The 17,577-nt window shown below is 39.5% G+C and overlaps 3 protein-coding genes across 4 annotated transcripts; 2 read left to right on the plus strand and 1 right to left on the minus strand.

The window, feature by feature from the left end:
* Positions 1-2,061: 2,061 nt before the first annotated feature.
* LOC119076798 lies at positions 2,062-3,460 on the plus strand. Its single transcript, XM_037183762.1, has 3 exons — positions 2,062-2,216; positions 3,005-3,151; positions 3,239-3,460. Exons 1-3 carry the CDS (start codon positions 2,169-2,171, stop codon positions 3,371-3,373), a joined length of 330 nt encoding a protein of 109 aa, XP_037039657.1. The 5' UTR covers positions 2,062-2,168; the 3' UTR covers positions 3,374-3,460.
* A 207-nt stretch (positions 3,461-3,667) lies between these two features.
* LOC119076799 (activating signal cointegrator 1 complex subunit 3) lies at positions 3,668-11,142 on the minus strand. The gene is made up of 10 exons (XM_037183763.1): positions 10,916-11,142; positions 10,638-10,775; positions 6,702-10,561; positions 6,055-6,642; positions 5,663-5,997; positions 4,943-5,580; positions 4,545-4,880; positions 4,362-4,476; positions 3,960-4,299; positions 3,668-3,876 (listed from the first exon to the last, which is right to left on the minus strand). Exons 2-10 carry the CDS (start codon positions 10,772-10,774, stop codon positions 3,746-3,748), a joined length of 6,480 nt encoding a protein of 2,159 aa, XP_037039658.1. The 5' UTR covers position 10,775; positions 10,916-11,142; the 3' UTR covers positions 3,668-3,745.
* Positions 11,143-13,273: 2,131 nt separating this feature from the next.
* On the plus strand, positions 13,274-15,359 carry LOC119076800. 2 transcript variants are annotated; one of them, XM_037183765.1, is made up of 3 exons: positions 13,274-13,475; positions 13,599-13,974; positions 14,113-15,359. In XM_037183765.1, the coding sequence occupies exons 2-3, from the start codon at positions 13,629-13,631 to the stop codon at positions 14,136-14,138; spliced, it is 372 nt and encodes a 123-aa protein (XP_037039660.1). In that variant the 5' UTR covers positions 13,274-13,475; positions 13,599-13,628; the 3' UTR covers positions 14,139-15,359. The 2 variants fall into 2 exon arrangements, with proteins under 2 accessions (XP_037039660.1, XP_037039659.1); XM_037183764.1 differs by having other exon boundaries at positions 13,276-13,475; positions 13,613-13,974.
* The last annotated feature ends 2,218 nt before the right edge of the window (positions 15,360-17,577 follow it).

A 17,577-nucleotide genomic window follows, 5' to 3' on the forward strand; every position in this document is an offset into this window, starting at 1 on the left:
CCTTAGTTCTATTAACACTAATATGGCCCTATTTTATGGGCATGCGCATTGGTGTCATTGGACTTGAATTTATTTTGCTTAAGCGAAACTAGCTAATTCGTCGTTTATACGCCTTATTAACCAGTTCTAATCATTTCCACTGATAACCCTCTAGATCTTCTGTATATTTTTAAGAGTATTACATAGGCAATGCAAATGCAAATAAGAATCTTCATGAAAAGTGGAATATTGTAGAGTGAAAGTTTGAAGGAAACGATGAAGCTTCAAAATTTTCTCTACAAAACTCGTCACTGACAAACCGTCACCCATTAAATTTTGCACGCATTTTACACGAATCAGTGTATTGACTAGCCTTTCAGAAATACAAGAGTGGAACACTTATAGGCGGATTTGCATTTCAAATCAGAGTAGAAATTGCAGAGTTACGTGTTTCTGTCCAGCCCAAGTAAAAAAAAAGTTCTCACAAATGTCTTAATCTGTCGAAATCAGATATCTCAATTCTCATTGAGTCTAAGAAGACAATAGATTTTGAGACTTGAGATATCTGATTTCGACAAATTTAGACTTTGAGATATCTGACTTCAAAATTTTTTTCACTCGGGAGGTGACCGGTTAGAAAGTGTAAGTGTAATAGACACTAATTGATGTCCGAAACTTTGTTAAATAGAAAAGCCATTAACACAATAAATTTACCTGCGACAATTTGCTAATCTTCGGTGTTGTTAAAGTACCATGACTAATTGAACGCTTTAACACTTTAAATGATCGTTAACATTTGCAAAATTCAATGACATTCCACTTCGAATTTTGGTATTTTTCGTTTTGCAATCTTATATCAAAGCATAGAGAAATTTATGCAAAACCCTCATTGGTATAAAGTAAATCGAAGCCATAATCAATACATTCCTCTGAACTCCGGGGTGATTCATTCATTCAAAAATTTATTTACTTTTTCAGTATCAATTGAATGATATTTCCATGCTTCAAATCTCACTATCAACAATAAATTTTCATTTCTGATGCATGTACAAATTCCAAATTTACAGATTAATCGCTTAAAAATGTGATTAACATTCACGCATGGTCAGTGGGGATCAGAGGTTAACGTTGTGTGTTTATTTGAAAATGTTCATATCTCCCGAAATATTTACTTAGTGAGTGTAGTTAGAGTTCCGTTTACTCTACACTGAAAAAAAAATCCATTTGATATACTTACATCATAGATTTATACTCTGACTTACATCGATAGTAGATTCCATTGGATCAACTCACTTCAAAGTACTCAATTTGGCCGTTTCCAGATCATGGAAAACAGGTCTTCTTACCAAAGGGTACAAAGGGTACGGATGATCATGCAAATTAAGTAAACCACCGCATTCTTCCAGGAAACTGTCTAATGTAGCAGGTCCTAGCTTGGATACGTTAATACGTTACTTACTAACCTAATGTGATGATTAAATCTGAAACTCAATAGTTCAGCATAGAAAGGAGTTAAATGCTTTCATTTCGTTTATGGCCGAAACTTTCAGCCAATAGAAATTATCAAAAGTGGAGCGGAAAAACCATTCTCGGTTACGAAGACACCTTTCAGAAACAGCTAATCATTTGTTATGACAGAAATAAGCAACGACATTCAGTTAATGCATAACTCTGAACCAAGCAGTAGAACAGGCTTGGTTGCAGCTGCTATGGTTAATGTGGTCTTTGGGAGTGAAAAGCACTAAATGTTAAATCGAATGAAGTAAAAGATTTTGCACATCAAGGGCGATAGAACCAAAAAAGTTACAGATTCAATGCTTTTGTTCAAATGGTCTCTCACAATCACTGAAAATTTTTTTTTTTTCTGTGTATTCCTGCTGATGAAATTGGATAGTGAAAATTGTGCACAAAACAAAGCACTGATATCGACACCGATCAATGATCCCCCTATCAATTGTATACGTCAGTATGGGTTGAGTGTACGTGTACACTATACGAAATTGATTACAACAATCGTACCACTCCAACTTACATTGCCCTCTTCCACTTACACAAAATATTTATAAATTTGAATATTTATTAAAATTAGAGATCATTGTGTTATCAGTCGTCGAAGCAAAACATTCGTTGGAACTTAGTCTGTGCTTGCGAGTTTTAATAGAAACTTAGAACAAACAAAAAAGTTTAAAATGGCCAAATTGGGATTAGTTTTCATCTGTGTTTTCTTGTTGGTTCAAGTGAGTAACGTTATGATCTCTAGCATGTGGATAGTGTAGTGAACTAGGTAACAGGATGGTGTAGGATAAAAAGTATCCTACCATCAAAATGTGTGGTTGATTAATTCAATTAATGGTTTAAATCGTCCGAAGCTGTCCATAACGAGAAGAATTAAAAATCGAGTTAAATTATTCATGTTCATCCCAGTCGATGGAGGTTTTTTGTATACCTTTTTTATCTCGCAAAATTATAGACTAGTTATCGCTTCTGCTGCTGTGGCGAGGTGCTAAAATTTTTTGATACTGTTTAGCCTCTAAGACAAACCCTTAACTCAATTTTGTTTTGCATTTCTCAGACTCAAACGCATATTACTTTCGGTAGTCACCTCTACGTTATTTTCCAAAGGTGCGGAAAAATTATTCAAATCTGTAGACGTCGAATGATTTTTATTTAGAATTGCCATAACATCACGATAAGACATGACCATTTCTTATCACCTAAGTTCATTTCGTTGTGTTTAAACATCGATTTAATAGAATTTCTGCGAAGTTTCAAGAAAAACTACAGAGTCTGTGCTGCCACTTCATATGAACATTTGGGACGTAAGCTCAATTATTTTTAGTCAGATCAACAAACGAACATGAACTACACATTTTATTGTTCCATGAAGATGTTATGGTTGAGAACGTTTCTCTGATTCTAACAAGTAATTTAATGCAAAAAACAGTAATTCATCAGCCAGTTGCTCAGAGTATCAATCCCAAGTCATCACAGGTTTTAATTTGATTTTTCTTCCTTATTTTCTCAGTGGTCACTGGCTGCTCGAGTAGTACGAGATGCACCAGAAGCACCAGTCAAAGCTGAAGGAACTGAACAGAACCAATTCAACTTAAATGAAGCAATTAACACCTTCAAAGAGGGAATTCAAAAGGCATTCTCCAAGGACAATCTCGATGTGAGTTGATGGTTGCTTTATGTGATATTCACTTGGTTTATCGAAAAGTATGGTTGAAATTTCCGTTTCGTTTTTTTTTTTTTTCAGAAAATGTTGGAGAATTTGGGTGATGCCGGCGATAAATTGAAGGAATTCGGCCAAAATGTGATTAACAAAGCACAAGAAACAGCGGCCGATATCGCGAACGCAGCTAACAAGAAGAAGGAAGAAACCAGTTCATAGTGTTTGCAGTAATTTGAACGCAGAATTCTGTAGATATTAGTCTTAAATGCAGTGATTTCGACAGGTCCTTTGACAATAAATTATTTTCTTATTAAAATGAAATTCTTTCGTTACTGCCAAGACCAATTGCTTGGAGAGAAGATGTCTGAGGATGGACAACATCAACGATTATGATGAACCGATGAATTATATCCTTTAATAGAAAATTTTCACTTCAATTGCTTCTTGATGATATCACAGTTCTTAGGATTAACCACTATAGATGTAGCTCCGCCCATCAAAGAGACACACAACTTTGTAAAAATAACGAAATTTAATCTCAATCATAACAAGTCGTTGTGCGGCTGCAAAGTAAATTTTGCGAAAATTCTATTACTTCATCGGCAGGAAAATCCGATCTTCAGGAACATGACACGGTTCAATAACATCCAAATGTATGTTGTATTGCTGGTCCAATCCCAAATATCCGTCCGACAACAAAAACACAGTGTAAATGACTCGTCCTAATTGCGAAAGAAAATGAAAAAAATAAATAATTTTCAACGAGTCATTGGAGTCCATTGGACCCATCCCAATCGTGAATTACCAATTCGCTTCGGTGTCGTAAAAGTCAACTGATGAAAACTGCGACTGCTCTTGTAACCAATCCGCTTCAAAGCGATCAGTTCACCGTCACTTTGATTGCCCAGCGTCAGGAACCAGCCTTCATCTTTGCCTTTCGGGAATTTCGGACAATGAATGGTGCTCACATTGCGCATGCCCAATCTGGTTAATGCTACATGTAGTGTATATTCCTGACCGGCATGAACAGGCATCCACTCGTCTTTACTTATCGGTTGCTTAACGGGTCGCTCGATTTCTAATTCCTCTTTGAATTGACCACGAACTTTGATTTCGACATGAATCGTCGGCATATCACATAACACCTGAAATTCGGCATTCGATTTTAGCTGACCATACCGACAGTTCAGTTGGCGAATTAACTCACTTTGAAAATGGCTTCAATTTCGTTCTCCTCAAAGTCGGTGCGCAGTGGACCGGCAAAACTCTCATAGTTTCTGGAGAACTGATCCTTCAAACCGGGAAGCGTAACAATTGGATAGCTGGGAACGAAAATTGATCAATTGCAGACATCAAACCGTTGACGAAATAATTCGACGTTAGGTCCTACCTAATTTTCAATGCCTGGAAACACGGTACGTTCTGCTGCTCGACATTCGGCAAAGTCATCACCACCGGATCGTCGAGCCATCGAGCCTGAACAATGCATTGCAATAGTTGTTGGATTCGTAATACGGTCGCCAGCCATCCCTGCTCTGCGCATATATCAATCATAGCCTGAATCACTCGGATCGCCTGATCCAACACAGATTTCGTATCGGTCAAGTAGTCGGAGTTCGGTAGCGGTAGATGCGAAAAGTGTGCTTGCATCAACAAAAATGTCTTGGTATGTGGTGAATCGTAGGTCAACGGGTCCACTTTTATGCGACATTGCTTGGCCAGTTCGCTACCAAAAAAGTTGGAAATTTTTAAATCTGCCGATCAGTCAACACCTTCATTATTACATACCCATTATGCACATCCTCATTGTGCCTGACCGGCTGCTGATCAAATTCATAAGCATCACACATCGCTCGTAGAATCTCCTCAAATGACATGTCGTAGCGTAGCGTGTCGGAAAAGTGTCTCATGCTCTGATGGGACAGATAATAATACGACGATATGCATCCCAATGACGTTGGTGTAATGTGACGGTCGTCCACGTCCATTTGAATGCAACCGGCTGCCAGTAGCACGTCCAGAACCGATTGCACCAGATTCGACACAAATTTATTGACATCTTCCGGTTCGATGCTGGTCAGATCGTAATACGTTGGATTTCGCAGCAGTCTTCGGAAGCAGTAGGTCCACGTTAGATAGTCCAAAATGGCCTGTTTCGTTTGTACGGTTCCCGCCACAATTTCGGCATTCAAATGATCGGGGAGGACATTCAGTAGACTCGACTCGACGGGGAATGGATCGTACAGGAATTTTTTGTAGAAATTCTTTTTCACATCGTGCACCAGTACTACGGCAATGCCTTCATTGCCGAATTGTGGACGTCCAGCACGGCCCATCATTTGCAGTACATCGGTGATGGGCATATCAACGTAGCGTTTCAGTTTGCCGTCATAATATTCCGTTCCTTTGATGATCACCAAGTGAGCCTGTAGAGGAGAAAAACATTAGAATATATCTGTCGAGTCACCACTGTCTGGGCTCTGCTGAATTTCTCGAAGACCATCTTACCGGCAAATTAACACCCCATGCCAACGTAGCCGTGGCAATTAAAATCTGAATTTTCCTATTCAAAAACAACTCTTCGCAAGTCTTACGATCCCGTTCTTGTAGACCAGCATGATGCATACCAATACCGAATGCCAGCGTCAATTTGAGATTGGTGTCCTTGATGTTTGACAAAATTTGATCGAGTTCATTCTCCGGCAGATGCAAAAATTGTTTCGGATTGTCTTCGGCTGCCAGAAAGGCAATCAAATCCAGTGCGGTTAGACGGGTCTGTCGTCGAGATGAAACGAATATCAGTGCTGGCGTACACGGTGAATATTGTCGGATCGCTTGATACGCTGAAATGAAACGGTTGTTGGGTAACAATTTTAAGTCTAAAGCAAAGCTCTTCCAACCTGGTCGATTCATAGTCGCCATTCTTGGACAGTAATGTTTGCCGGGAAATCCGTTGATGTGTACAGATAACGGCACTGGTCTCACCGAAGGCTTGAAATTGTACAGACCCATTTGTTCAATGCCCAACCAGTTGGCCAGATCTCTAGCGTTGGCCAACGCCGTCGATAATCCCACAATTCTTAATGATCGCTTGGTATGCGATGCAATGAAATTCGTTCGAGATACAATAACCTCCAGCACCGGACCTCTGTCTTCGCCCAACAAGTGAATTTCGTCAATCACAATTAGTGCAACGTCTTTCACGTAATCTCGCGTTTGCCACGATCGACTTATGCCATCCCATTTCTCCGGTGTGGTAACGATAACTTGACTTTCGCGAATCGCCCTGGCGTCGGGAGTAACATCACCCGTCAGCTCGACAACTTTTTTGTTCAATCGACGCTCCAAACGTACCTTCCAGTCGTCGATTCGTTCGCGAACCAATGCTTTCAGTGGTGCAATGTAAACGACCTTACGATTGGGATATTGTTTGAACACTCGAAACATTGCTATCTCAGCGGCTATTGTCTTTCCGGAACCAGTGGGAGCTGTTGGAGGGAAAGTTAATGGAATTTATACAACAAATTCGAGAAATAGACACTCATACCTCCCAGGAGAACGTTGTTGTCGGTGTGGTAGAGGCAGTGGAAGATCTGCGTTTGTATTGGATTGAAGTGTGTGAACGGATACAGCATCTCGAATGACGGCTCTTCCAGAACCGTTACGGGCAATGGCATCAACGGTAACAGTTCAGTGTGAGGTGGATGCAATTCCGGAAGAATCAGATGTTTGAAGCTTAACGGAAAAGATGACGTACTGCCCAGCCATGTATCCGATGTGGCACGGATGTAGTACTGTGGTGGCAATGGCTCTTTCAATGGTATCGTCAGTACCAATTCATGGGGTTCTTCCAGTAGCGTCTGTTTGCGGGTCATTTGGAAGTATTCGCTGTGGTAAATGAAATTACTTTCCGGATCTTCAATCCAAATCCAAAATGATTCGGACGTCTTGCCATGCACTCGATCGTTCCATTTGAAATTTGGTGTGATCGTAACTCGGATTCGGAGTACGGTTCGTGTAATCGGATGCAACGATGCTTCGATATCAATCAATGGAACTTCTTCGGCTGATTTTTTTACCAGTCCGCCGTACTTCTGATTGCGAAGCATTTCGCCAATATCCTTGGCGCTCATTTCACGCAGTGCATAGATGCTGAGTCCTCGATTTTCAATTTTTTCTAGCACATCGAATGGAATGTTTGGGAACTGGCGTAGGGGCGATTGAAAGTCCCACATCTGGCGTTCAAACATTTTGCTCATCATCAGTAGCCGGCCCGACAGAATTGGATTATTCCGTCGCAGTTCGATCGTGAATAAGGCTCGTGCTATTCGAACAGCATTCTGCGTAATGTACGACATATCCGAGATCAACGAAAATGATCGCACCTGACCGCGAGACAAATACGTTTGCATCAGGATGTTGACTTTGCCGTGGACATTTTCGCTGCCACCTTTGACGGTAACCTCACAATAATCGTGAGTCAGATCGTCGAGCTCTGTTAACTCTTCATCACGAACCTTCAGCTGCTGAAACTCTTGTGCCAGCGACATCATGTATATTATATCGGCCTCGTTCATCACCGGCCTAAGTGTTTCATTGAATACCTCAACAGTGTCATATTTGATGTAGAAATGGGATGCTGTTCGACCCAAATCAGTAACGTTCATATCACCAGTACGTTCATTGAACCGAATCATTTTTGCCTTGTCCAAATTCATGGCAGCCGCTCTAATCAATTCACGTCTCTTCTTCTCCAACGTACTATCTCCTTCCACTTCAGCATAATCGATTCCGTAGACCAACGGATTAATTCTCATGCGAACGAACAAATACGTGTAGCTCAACCACTCGATCGCCTCGTCCACATTACTTATGGTGCCCAGAGTAATTTCAGCGTTCAAATTGTCAGCCAGACATTGAATGAAATTCGATTCGATGGGAAATTGATTGGTCAACAGCGACAAATAATGGTTCAGCTTATCGTGTGTGGTGATAATTGTTCCGACGCCACTTTTGTCATACTGCGGCCGACCAGCTCGACCGAATATTTGCAGAACGTCCAAAATGCCAATGTCAACGAAACTGCCCTGCTTTGAATTGTAAATTTCTGTTCCTTTGATGATGACCGCATGGGCTGGAAGATTGACACCCCAGGCCAAAGTGGCAGTACACACCAACACTCTGATAAATCCGTCGGCAAAATACTTTTCGACCAACATCCGGTCACTGCGCAACATACCTGCATGATGAATGCCCAAGCCACATTGGAACAGTTCGATCAATTGCTTGTTTCGACTCTTCGACATCGCTCGTTGTGCTAGACCGTAATCGGAACTTTCATCGGGAACGAACAGGCCGAGATGATTTTTTTGCTGGGCCATTTCGCGCATAACAGTGGCCGTACGAACGGTAGCATTTCTTGCATGCACAAATACCATTACCTGATGGCCATCTCTTAGCATTTCCAAACATTTGTCGTAACACACCGTTGTCATGTCACTCAATTGCTGCAGTGGCTTATTCGACTTGATGCCGATGAAATTTTGTGCCAGAGGAACGGGTCTGAATCGAGAGTCGAAGAAAAATAGTCCAACCATTGGATTGACACGCAGGAAGCGAGCAACATCGATGTAATTGGGAAGTGTAGCCGATAAGCCAACGATACGAATCATACTTTGAGATGACTCAACGAGACGTAGTGTGCGAGCTACTAGCGCTTCGACTACAGGACCTCGATCGCCGTGCAGCAAATGAACTTCGTCGATGATCAACAATTTCACCAATGATATCAAAGCAACGTCACCAGCACCTTTACGTGTCACTACATCCCACTTCTCCGGCGTCGTGACCAACATTTGAGTTTGTTGCATTTCGGTTTTGGTCAACGACATATCACCAGTTAACTCTCGCACGGAAATCCCCAGTGGCTTCAATCGCTTCCCGAAATTCTCTACCATTTCAGCAGCCAGAGCTTTCATTGGAGCGACATAAATGATTTTGAATTGGTCTCGATGGATAACGCCCTGATCGGTATGCGCTCGAATGGCATGTACAATCGACAACATCGCAACATTCGTCTTTCCTGCACCGGTCGGAGCGCAAACCAGCATGTTCTCGTTGCTGTGATAGGCCACCGGATACACGACACTCTGAATTCGATTCAACTGTTCCGTTCCCTGGAACGCCACCTGGCCGATATCGTCTAGCGAGCTGATACTCACTCGATTGTTTCCGACGCCCAGAACGGGTGATTCGTTCACTGGAATATGCACTTCTTCGAACATTCGGTTGTCGGTACGCTTCACATTGTCCGGAAGCATAAGCTTACCGCCGGATATGAAGCCAACATGTGCCTTAGCTTCTTTTTCCGAATCGAACACGTACGGGTATTTGATGCGTGGCTGCAGCATTGCTCTCATTTCAGCTTTCGCTCGATCCTTGAATATTGGCTCACGTTGGGCGTTCTTCAATAAGTTGTCTTGATGGGCTACCCGAAGTTTTGCCAGCAGACACTCTTCACTTTCTTCGTCCGATTCCTGTGCGTTGATCAAACTTCGTAATTTTTTCTCATCCTTTCTGACCTGCTTCAACAGTTGTTTCTCCTTGTCCGATTGGATTGTAACTTGTGCAGCTATCACGGGCTTTTGTGCATTGTTTGCGGTTTTCAGTTTCAGGTTGTTTTTTCGTTCTTCGATTTCGATTTTTTGCACGATTTTCTTCCGATTATCGAAAATCTGTTGAATCACCTCAAACTTGTCGAAGCCGACGATCTCGAAAATTTCGTTCTGCAGCTCCTCGTTCGATTTAGACGATTTCAATGCGTCGACAAGTGTATCAAGTAAATCCGGATTGACGTGCTTTAACAGCCAAGCTCGATTCAACGACTCCGACTTTGGTTTATCCGCTTCGCTGGGCATATTGAATTGCATCGAAAAATTGTCAATCACTCTCGATGTCTGCGGTTGGATTGGAAATTCTTGCAGTATCATCAAGTCGGCGGATGAAACAAACTCGGGCAGTTCACAAGTGATGTGACTGCCCCAATAATCAGGTACCATTTCGTCGTCGTTTTCAGCTTTTCCATTCGATTTTGTTCGAAGGTATTCCCTACAGTCGGACGAAATCAATGGACCAATTTTCCCGACATGCAAGCAAATCTTGTTCGCTGATTGAGTGGTCACCGGGCCAAAGATTTTCTTCATTTCACTCAAATGGCTCATCAACGCTATTTTAACGTCCAGGAAAAGATTCAACAGGAACAGTGCAGCATCGTCCACGATATCGGCATTCTCCTCCTGGCCGATCAGATCTCTGGTCATCGACCATAGTTCATTGAGACATTTGATTGCATCGGTCCCTTTTTCTCGATTCTTCAGAAACAATTTCAAATCCTTCCACGTTGGATTCCTGCAAATGAGGGAGAGAGTCATGAAACGGATCGATGTCTTCTAAGACAAAAATATGTCAACCAAACGACAAATACCCGCTGTTTGCTGATCGGTTCAGTTGCAGTTTAACGGCATCGCGTTTTAAACTACTTTTGATAATTCGTCGTGGCTCAAGTGTTGTGTTTACTCGTAACGATCGAGTGAAACGTGGAAGCTCATCGTGGCGTGGCATACTGAAAAGAGGATTTCGTAGACATTGTCACCATTATTGGGAGAACATTTTAATGAAATTCAATTCGGATCTGGAGAGACCAGAAAATATTTCACAATTTTTGAAATGACATGAACATTTTCCGGTCCTGATAACACGTACCCTTGTTTTGGGTTCACAGCTGTTACCGGTATTGCTGGGTAGATAATAACTTAATCAATCAAATATTTAAATATAACAAAACTACACAGATAAATTCAAGTGATTTTGTATTTAGGACTAGAAATTACACGCTGTGGTAATTGCTTCTATATCTTTTCGAATTTTTAATTTTATTTTAGTTGTCACAATATTGACAGTGTGTCGGTTGTGTATTTTTTTTTCTTCAATCAGCTCAAAATAGAGGTCTCGTTTATCAATGATCCATATGTCTAGACATATTGTAGAAGACTTTCTTCTATACAGTGTTTAAGGAGAGCGATTTTTGACCACTTTGATTAAACTGGTCTCGGGGTCACACGTCAAAATGAGAGAAATCGCAAACAAATTTAAACTATGCTCAACTCTCAATTTCTTGATGAATATTTGACAGCTGACCCCGAGACCAATTAAATTTAAGTGGTTTTCGCTCTCCTTAAACACTGTATAGAGTGTTATGATGAAAGAGAAGAAGATATTTTGACAAGTACCACAAGGCAAGTTAAAATAAACTGGTCTTCTGTCCGCTCGCTCTCAACATACTACGTTGAAAGAGAAGCAAATACAAGTACCCCAAGGCAAGTTATAATAACTAGTCTTCGGTTTTCTCGCTCTGATCATACCAGTCTATAGTAATGAAAGTATGATGAAAGAGAAAGAAATATTTTGACAAGTGCCCCAAGACAACTTATAATAGACTAGTCTTCAGTCCTCTTGCCCTCAACGTAACATGTTGAAAGAGAAAGCAATATTTTCACAAGTACCCCAAACAAAGTTATAATTAACTAGTATTCGGTTCGCTCGCTCTGATCATATAACAGTCTATATAAAGGCTTGTTCCAAATAACTGTAAACCCGAACTTTGACAACACGAACGACGACGATTTCATCCACAGAGATGAGCATAACCTAAACGGCAATAAATTATTTTGTAAATTTTGTTCCAAGGTCATTTCGAAATGTCAAATTTCATCCACAGAAGGCAACTTAACCTCAACTTTCAAGTTGACGAAAATTGTAACGAAAAATTTACAAAGAAATTTGTTGACCGTTTAGGTTATGTTCAGCTCTGTTGATGAAATCGTTGTCCTTCGTGTTGTCAATGTTCGGGTTTACAGTTATTTGGAACAAACCTGCGTTCGAAGCCTAGGCATACCGTCAATTACTGTCAAATTTCATCCATAGAGTCATAATCTCATCAATATTCATATGAAAACCGATCTGGATGAAGTCGTGCTCGATCGGCCAGTGAAAGATTAAATTTGACCAGTTATTTGGAACAAACCTGAAAGAATTTAGCCGCTAGGCTCATGAATTGCATAACGCTAAAGTCAGTGTATATGAACACTGTGTTTGAGAATCTCCCAAATAAATGAATGGATCGTATCACGCAAGCCTCATACTTCCACATGCATCTTCTCTCTGCGTTACGTAATTTATGATCGAGCCCTTAGCACTACAACAGCAAAACATTGCAACGGAGTGCATTGGTCTGTTCCAAGGCCATACCAATTGTCAAATTACTGTCAAATCTCATCCCTAGAGACATAACCTCATCAATATTTATATGAAAACCGATCTCTGTAGATGTCGTGTTCATTCGTTCAGTCAAAATTCGTGTTTACAGTTACTTGGAACAAACCTATTAGCTCAAAAAATATTGTTTCGAATAAACACGAATTTTCACTGGCCGAAAGAACACGACGTTTCATGTAGCCTCGCAACAAACCTCATTGAAAATACAAACCAGGTGTGGTGCGTTCCAAACAAATTTTGACATTAGGCCATACCTATAGAGGAAGAAACCTCCAAGTATGTTCCAAGGTTATTTGAGATGTAAAAACGTCATCCACGACATAACCAAAAATACTGTTAACAAAATGTTTACTGAACCGTTGAAGTAATGGCACTAGGTTGTTTTCAGCCTGTCAAAAAACGTTTTTACAGTGAATACGGTTAAACGGACCTATAAGGATCTAAAAATACTTGGTATGTACAAAGAACCGAAAAATGTGTGAAGATGAAGGCTGAAGGCCGTATTAGTTGTCAAATATCATCCATAGTGACAACACATCATCATTATTTGTATGAAAAATTGTGTATGTTGTATGAATGAATTATTATTACAGAATTACGCAAACTTACTACTACTGTCGCACAGCAGAACATAAAAATTCACAGAGCAAAGAGTATTACGCTTTACAAAATATGGAAATGAAGGATTTTTGTTTTAAATATTCCGCCCATCGCAAACGACTTATCATCGGCTTTGAAGTAAGCATGGCCTCGTTCGTACATTTGACATTTCATTCTGTTACAATTTTGTTAAAATTTCAGTTTACTGTTCTTAGGTGTGGTGAAAAGTCGATCTTTCTGAAGGGAACATAAATTTCGTTTGCTCAAATTTAATTAATTAACTCAAAGCCGTTACAAATAAAACATTTGTCTAACAAGCCGCTGTTGAACTAACGAAAATAGCCAGAAAAGTAATCGAAATCAATTCAACAGATCGAATTTTATAAAAGTGAGTAATCGGTCGCCTTTCACAATGACGACGAAGAAAATCGATTTTTTTGTTTGCTTTGTTTTTTTAACGAAACACACTAGAACAAAAACCTAACGGTAACCAAGCAATTAACTGTAACTGTAACTTAATTTCAGAGCGTCGCTTCTCAAAATGACTAGCACCGGATTCAACATTGGTTTGGGCAGCGATAAAAATTCCAGCCGTGTTCTGAAGCCACCGGGCGGTGGTCACTCGAACATTTTCGGTGAACCCGAACAGAAAGCTGCCCAGCCCAGACCCAAATACGACCAGCAAAATTCATCGAATTTGAATTTCTGCATGAACACCGTCGATCCGAACGTGTTGGTTCAGCAACAGCAGCAGCCAGCTCAGGGCACTGAAGCTGCACCAGCTACAGACAATGGTCATGGTCCAGCGCCACCGAAGCCAACCAATAACATCACCGGACCGGCTGAAAGTGATCGTCCAGCACAGTCGAAGGGACGAGTACCACCAGGTGAGTGCGAAATAATAAACGGAAAAGAAAACGACAAACAAAAACAACGAGAGAGAGAGAGAGAGAGAAAAAAAAACTTTTTCCGAAAATGAATGTGTGCGTTGGTATACTGAACTAGATTTTTCCGGTTATTTTCAGGTGGATTCTCAAGCGGCTTATGGTAGATGTGTTATGTATTTATCCGTATAATACGTTTATGTTTTGTTGTATGACCAAAACTAGTGCTTCGTGCTGATAAATATCTTCCTCTTAATTTTAATGAATTTCGGTTTCGTTTGTTGTAATGGAACTGAAGTTTTAGTGCTTCTATTTGTAATTTTTTTCTTTTTCTTTACGTTTCATCACATAAAATCATCTCATCCACTCAAAGTATGTAACAGACTGAACCTCAATTTATTTTTATCTCACAATTTCTAAATCGGGGGGAGAAAAACGATTCTCCAACGGATTTTTCTTAAACGCTAATGGCAACAACAATTTTTCGCTTTTATATTGATATTTATAGGTAAAGTGTATGTACTGAGACATCATAATCGACCAAAATTTTATATAAAAATAAATGTTCCATTGAATGCATTTTTGTAAAAGAAAAATTTATTAAAATTTGTGCTAACCAAAACGAATAAAAATTTCAAAGAAAAATAAGAAACAAAAAAAAATCAATTTCTTAACAATTTTTTTACGTAAGCTTGATTCTCGTCAGACCATACGACGCTGGTGAATTTCACATTTCATTATTGTAGCCAGTTTTTTTTTTATACCAATTTAGCGAAGAGTTACTGCGGATCTACATTAGCGACGTAAATGACACCGAATGCAAAATTTCGTCAAAATTTTCTATCCGTTCCATATACTAAAGAACAACAGTTATGTCTTCTCCAAGGGAAGAAAATTGGATAGTTGCTTTTCTAGGTTGTGCATCTTGTGGTTGAAGCGTAGCGAGGGCCACAAATCACCATAGAAAACAAAACTTTTCCGCGTTACCCGAAGTTTCATCTGAGGTGAGAAAATGGCGTGGTGAAAAAGAAAGGACAAATTTGGCATTCGGTGTCTTTTACGACACAATGTGAATCCTTTAGTATATTTATCGGTATCGTTTAACTCTGACGAGAATACACCTAATATAATCAATCTCTCTACTAAACAACAAAGGCTGGATAACCGTCAGGGTGTATTTGACAGAGTTGATACATTTGACTATCTTTGATATTAACCTGGCCAACAAGCTAGCCACTGCCTATTATAAAGGATGTACAATAAATTTGTCAAGGCAAATTTATTTGATTGAAGAGTTAAGTGTATTAGCTGAAAGACATTCTGACGGGAATGGAGAATGCTAAATTGAACGAACAACTTGATAATATACCAAAAAGAAAAGAAGAAAAAAAAACAATTTTTTTATAATCAAAAAATATTTTTATGCGAATTTTCTCAATTGTTAAATTTTGTTTTGCAAATTTTTTTTTTGTATAAGACAATGTTACAATTTGAAACTTGTTTCTACTGTTTTAATACCGAAAACTATAATAAAAAGTGTGTTTTTCAATCATTTGCTTCGTTTAAATGTTTATTGGGATGTCAGACAACTAAAGTTCGGGAACACCACACCTTCTCCATCTACTTGGTCTCGCCACTCACTTCTCAGTGTGAGGCCAGAAATCGAACAAAAAATGTTCAGAAAATTCATGCGACGGATTAGAGGTGAGCGGACATACGAAATCAAATGCCCAGCCAATGCCAACATTTTTTTTTTTTTCAAAAAATTACCAACCCATGCCTAATGCTAACAGGCCCAGCCCAAACTAATTGCCCATTAATTTGAGAATTTTTAATTAGCTAAAGGCCAAAACATATTACCAATTACTGTCATCACAGAATATAATTTTCATATAACTTGGATTCGTGCTGACTCACAGTAGACCAAAACGACATCGTTCGGAAATAAATGCTTTATTATTTGAAACTGGTATGAAAATTGTATTCTGTGACAATAATTAGTATTTTGGCCTTTTAAGGTTAAAACCGTTCTTGTTTAATTTCAACTATTTTAATCATTTTCGTCCTCGTTTTCATCAGGTCAAATTTACTAACCATTATCAGGGCGTTAATATTCTACCAAACAACGGTTAACGGCTCTTAACTTCCAGAAAATGTTACCGGGACTAACACCGACTTTCGAAATGGTTACTTGTACTAATTTTGCTAGTCCCTAGTCCCCTAAAACTAGTTTAATTTATTGACGTTTTATTGTATTTGTCGTACCAAGACAGGAAATGACGACCAGTCCTAAGTGCGAGCGAAGCGAGTAAGGAAAATTAGGACGTGTGCTGAAAAGATCCATTTCCTGTCGAGGTACGAACAACGTTTCGTGCATCGGACAACTGAAATAGACAAAACACATCAATTTACTTGAAAACATACACATTTCACATTCACCATATTAAATTTGATCAATCGTATAGTCATAGAAAAATTCATGTAATTCCTTTCCCCGCACTATAAATCGTAAAGAAATGAAGTTTTTTCCCGCACGATATATAGTTCGGGAAAAACTGACATTTCTTAATGAAAAATCATGGCAAAATAGGTCGTATTTCAGTTGTCGGATGCACTAATTAGTTTTAATTGATTGATAAGGGCCTAGCCAGTTTTTTCGAATTAGTTCCTCGGCAAAGCCATTTCAAAGACATTTCATTATTAAATTCAAGAACATCATCAGTGCTGTAACAAAAATAATTCATTGATAACAACACAAATCATAGCTGCATAAAGAAACACAGCGTACCTGTACAATCGTACAAAATAGCAAAAACTGCTAGGAAAATGCTACTCGCGCTACGTTAGCAAAATCAACTTACAGAAAGAAACACTTCGTCAAAACATTAACAAAATCAGAAAAAAAACTGTCTACAAAACAATCGGCAAATTCACATCAGTAATTTTGAAAACATAAAGAACCACTCCTAGAAAAGCTTTACCATCCGGTTCACAAACGTACGGCTAACAAAACTTTAATTTAATGGCATTCCACGGTGCACGGACACATTTCACTTATTCACGCAACATGTCGGCACTGTTGACATGAGTCATTGCAAGTGTGGTGTCGATGGACAGCTGAGACTTCCAGCATTTCAGAATTACCCATTTTAAAAAAATTTGAAAGAGTGAGTTTCAGGTGCCTCTACGTAGACTGTCTCCAAAAATAATTTTTTGGTCATTGGTAGAGGAGTTGTTGCTTTACTGAGAAAACTATATATTAGCTCCATCCCTCAAGTATCCACGCCTGTATGACTGTTTGAATTTTTTTTAAATTTAGCGTGTCTCTGCCGGCTTCCCTTGCACTAATGGTAAATTTTTTTTGTACAATTGTTATTAGAATTACCAGGCACTACCGATTGCAACCATAACCAATTTTCCACCACTCTCTCTGTAGACAGGATGGGCTATGCACCACTGTCACCGACGGTATGGATGAAAATCATCAAAAATTTTTGTGGAACCTTGTTCAGGGCTCCGAGCTGACTAATAATATCCAAAAATATCAAAAGTGCATCGAAATAATCAGTTAAAATTCATTCAACCGCACCATGATTCTCATTCGAC

Source organism: Bradysia coprophila, unplaced genomic scaffold (assembly GCF_014529535.1).
Source record: "Bradysia coprophila strain Holo2 unplaced genomic scaffold, BU_Bcop_v1 contig_232, whole genome shotgun sequence".
Taxonomy (NCBI): domain Eukaryota; kingdom Metazoa; phylum Arthropoda; class Insecta; order Diptera; family Sciaridae; genus Bradysia; species Bradysia coprophila.

Coding starts and splice junctions, on each gene's coding strand:
- LOC119076799 (XM_037183763.1), bottom strand. CDS start 10,774: ATGCCACGCCACGATGAGCTTCCACGTTTCACTCGATCGTTACGAGTA. Junction 5,581..5,662: donor CATGGGGTGTTAATTTGCCG/GTAAGATGGTCT, acceptor TCTCCTCTACAG/GCTCACTTGGTGATCATCAA. Junction 4,881..4,942: donor AATGAGGATGTGCATAATGG/GTATGTAATAAT, acceptor CTTTTTTGGTAG/CGAACTGGCCAAGCAATGTC.
- LOC119076800 (XM_037183765.1), top strand. CDS start 13,629: ATGACTAGCACCGGATTCAACATTGGTTTGGGCAGCGATAAAAATTCC. Junction 13,975..14,112: donor GAAGGGACGAGTACCACCAG/GTGAGTGCGAAA, acceptor GGTTATTTTCAG/GTGGATTCTCAAGCGGCTTA.
- LOC119076798 (XM_037183762.1), top strand. CDS start 2,169: ATGGCCAAATTGGGATTAGTTTTCATCTGTGTTTTCTTGTTGGTTCAA. Junction 2,217..3,004: donor GTGTTTTCTTGTTGGTTCAA/GTGAGTAACGTT, acceptor TTATTTTCTCAG/TGGTCACTGGCTGCTCGAGT. Junction 3,152..3,238: donor TCTCCAAGGACAATCTCGAT/GTGAGTTGATGG, acceptor TTTTTTTTTCAG/AAAATGTTGGAGAATTTGGG.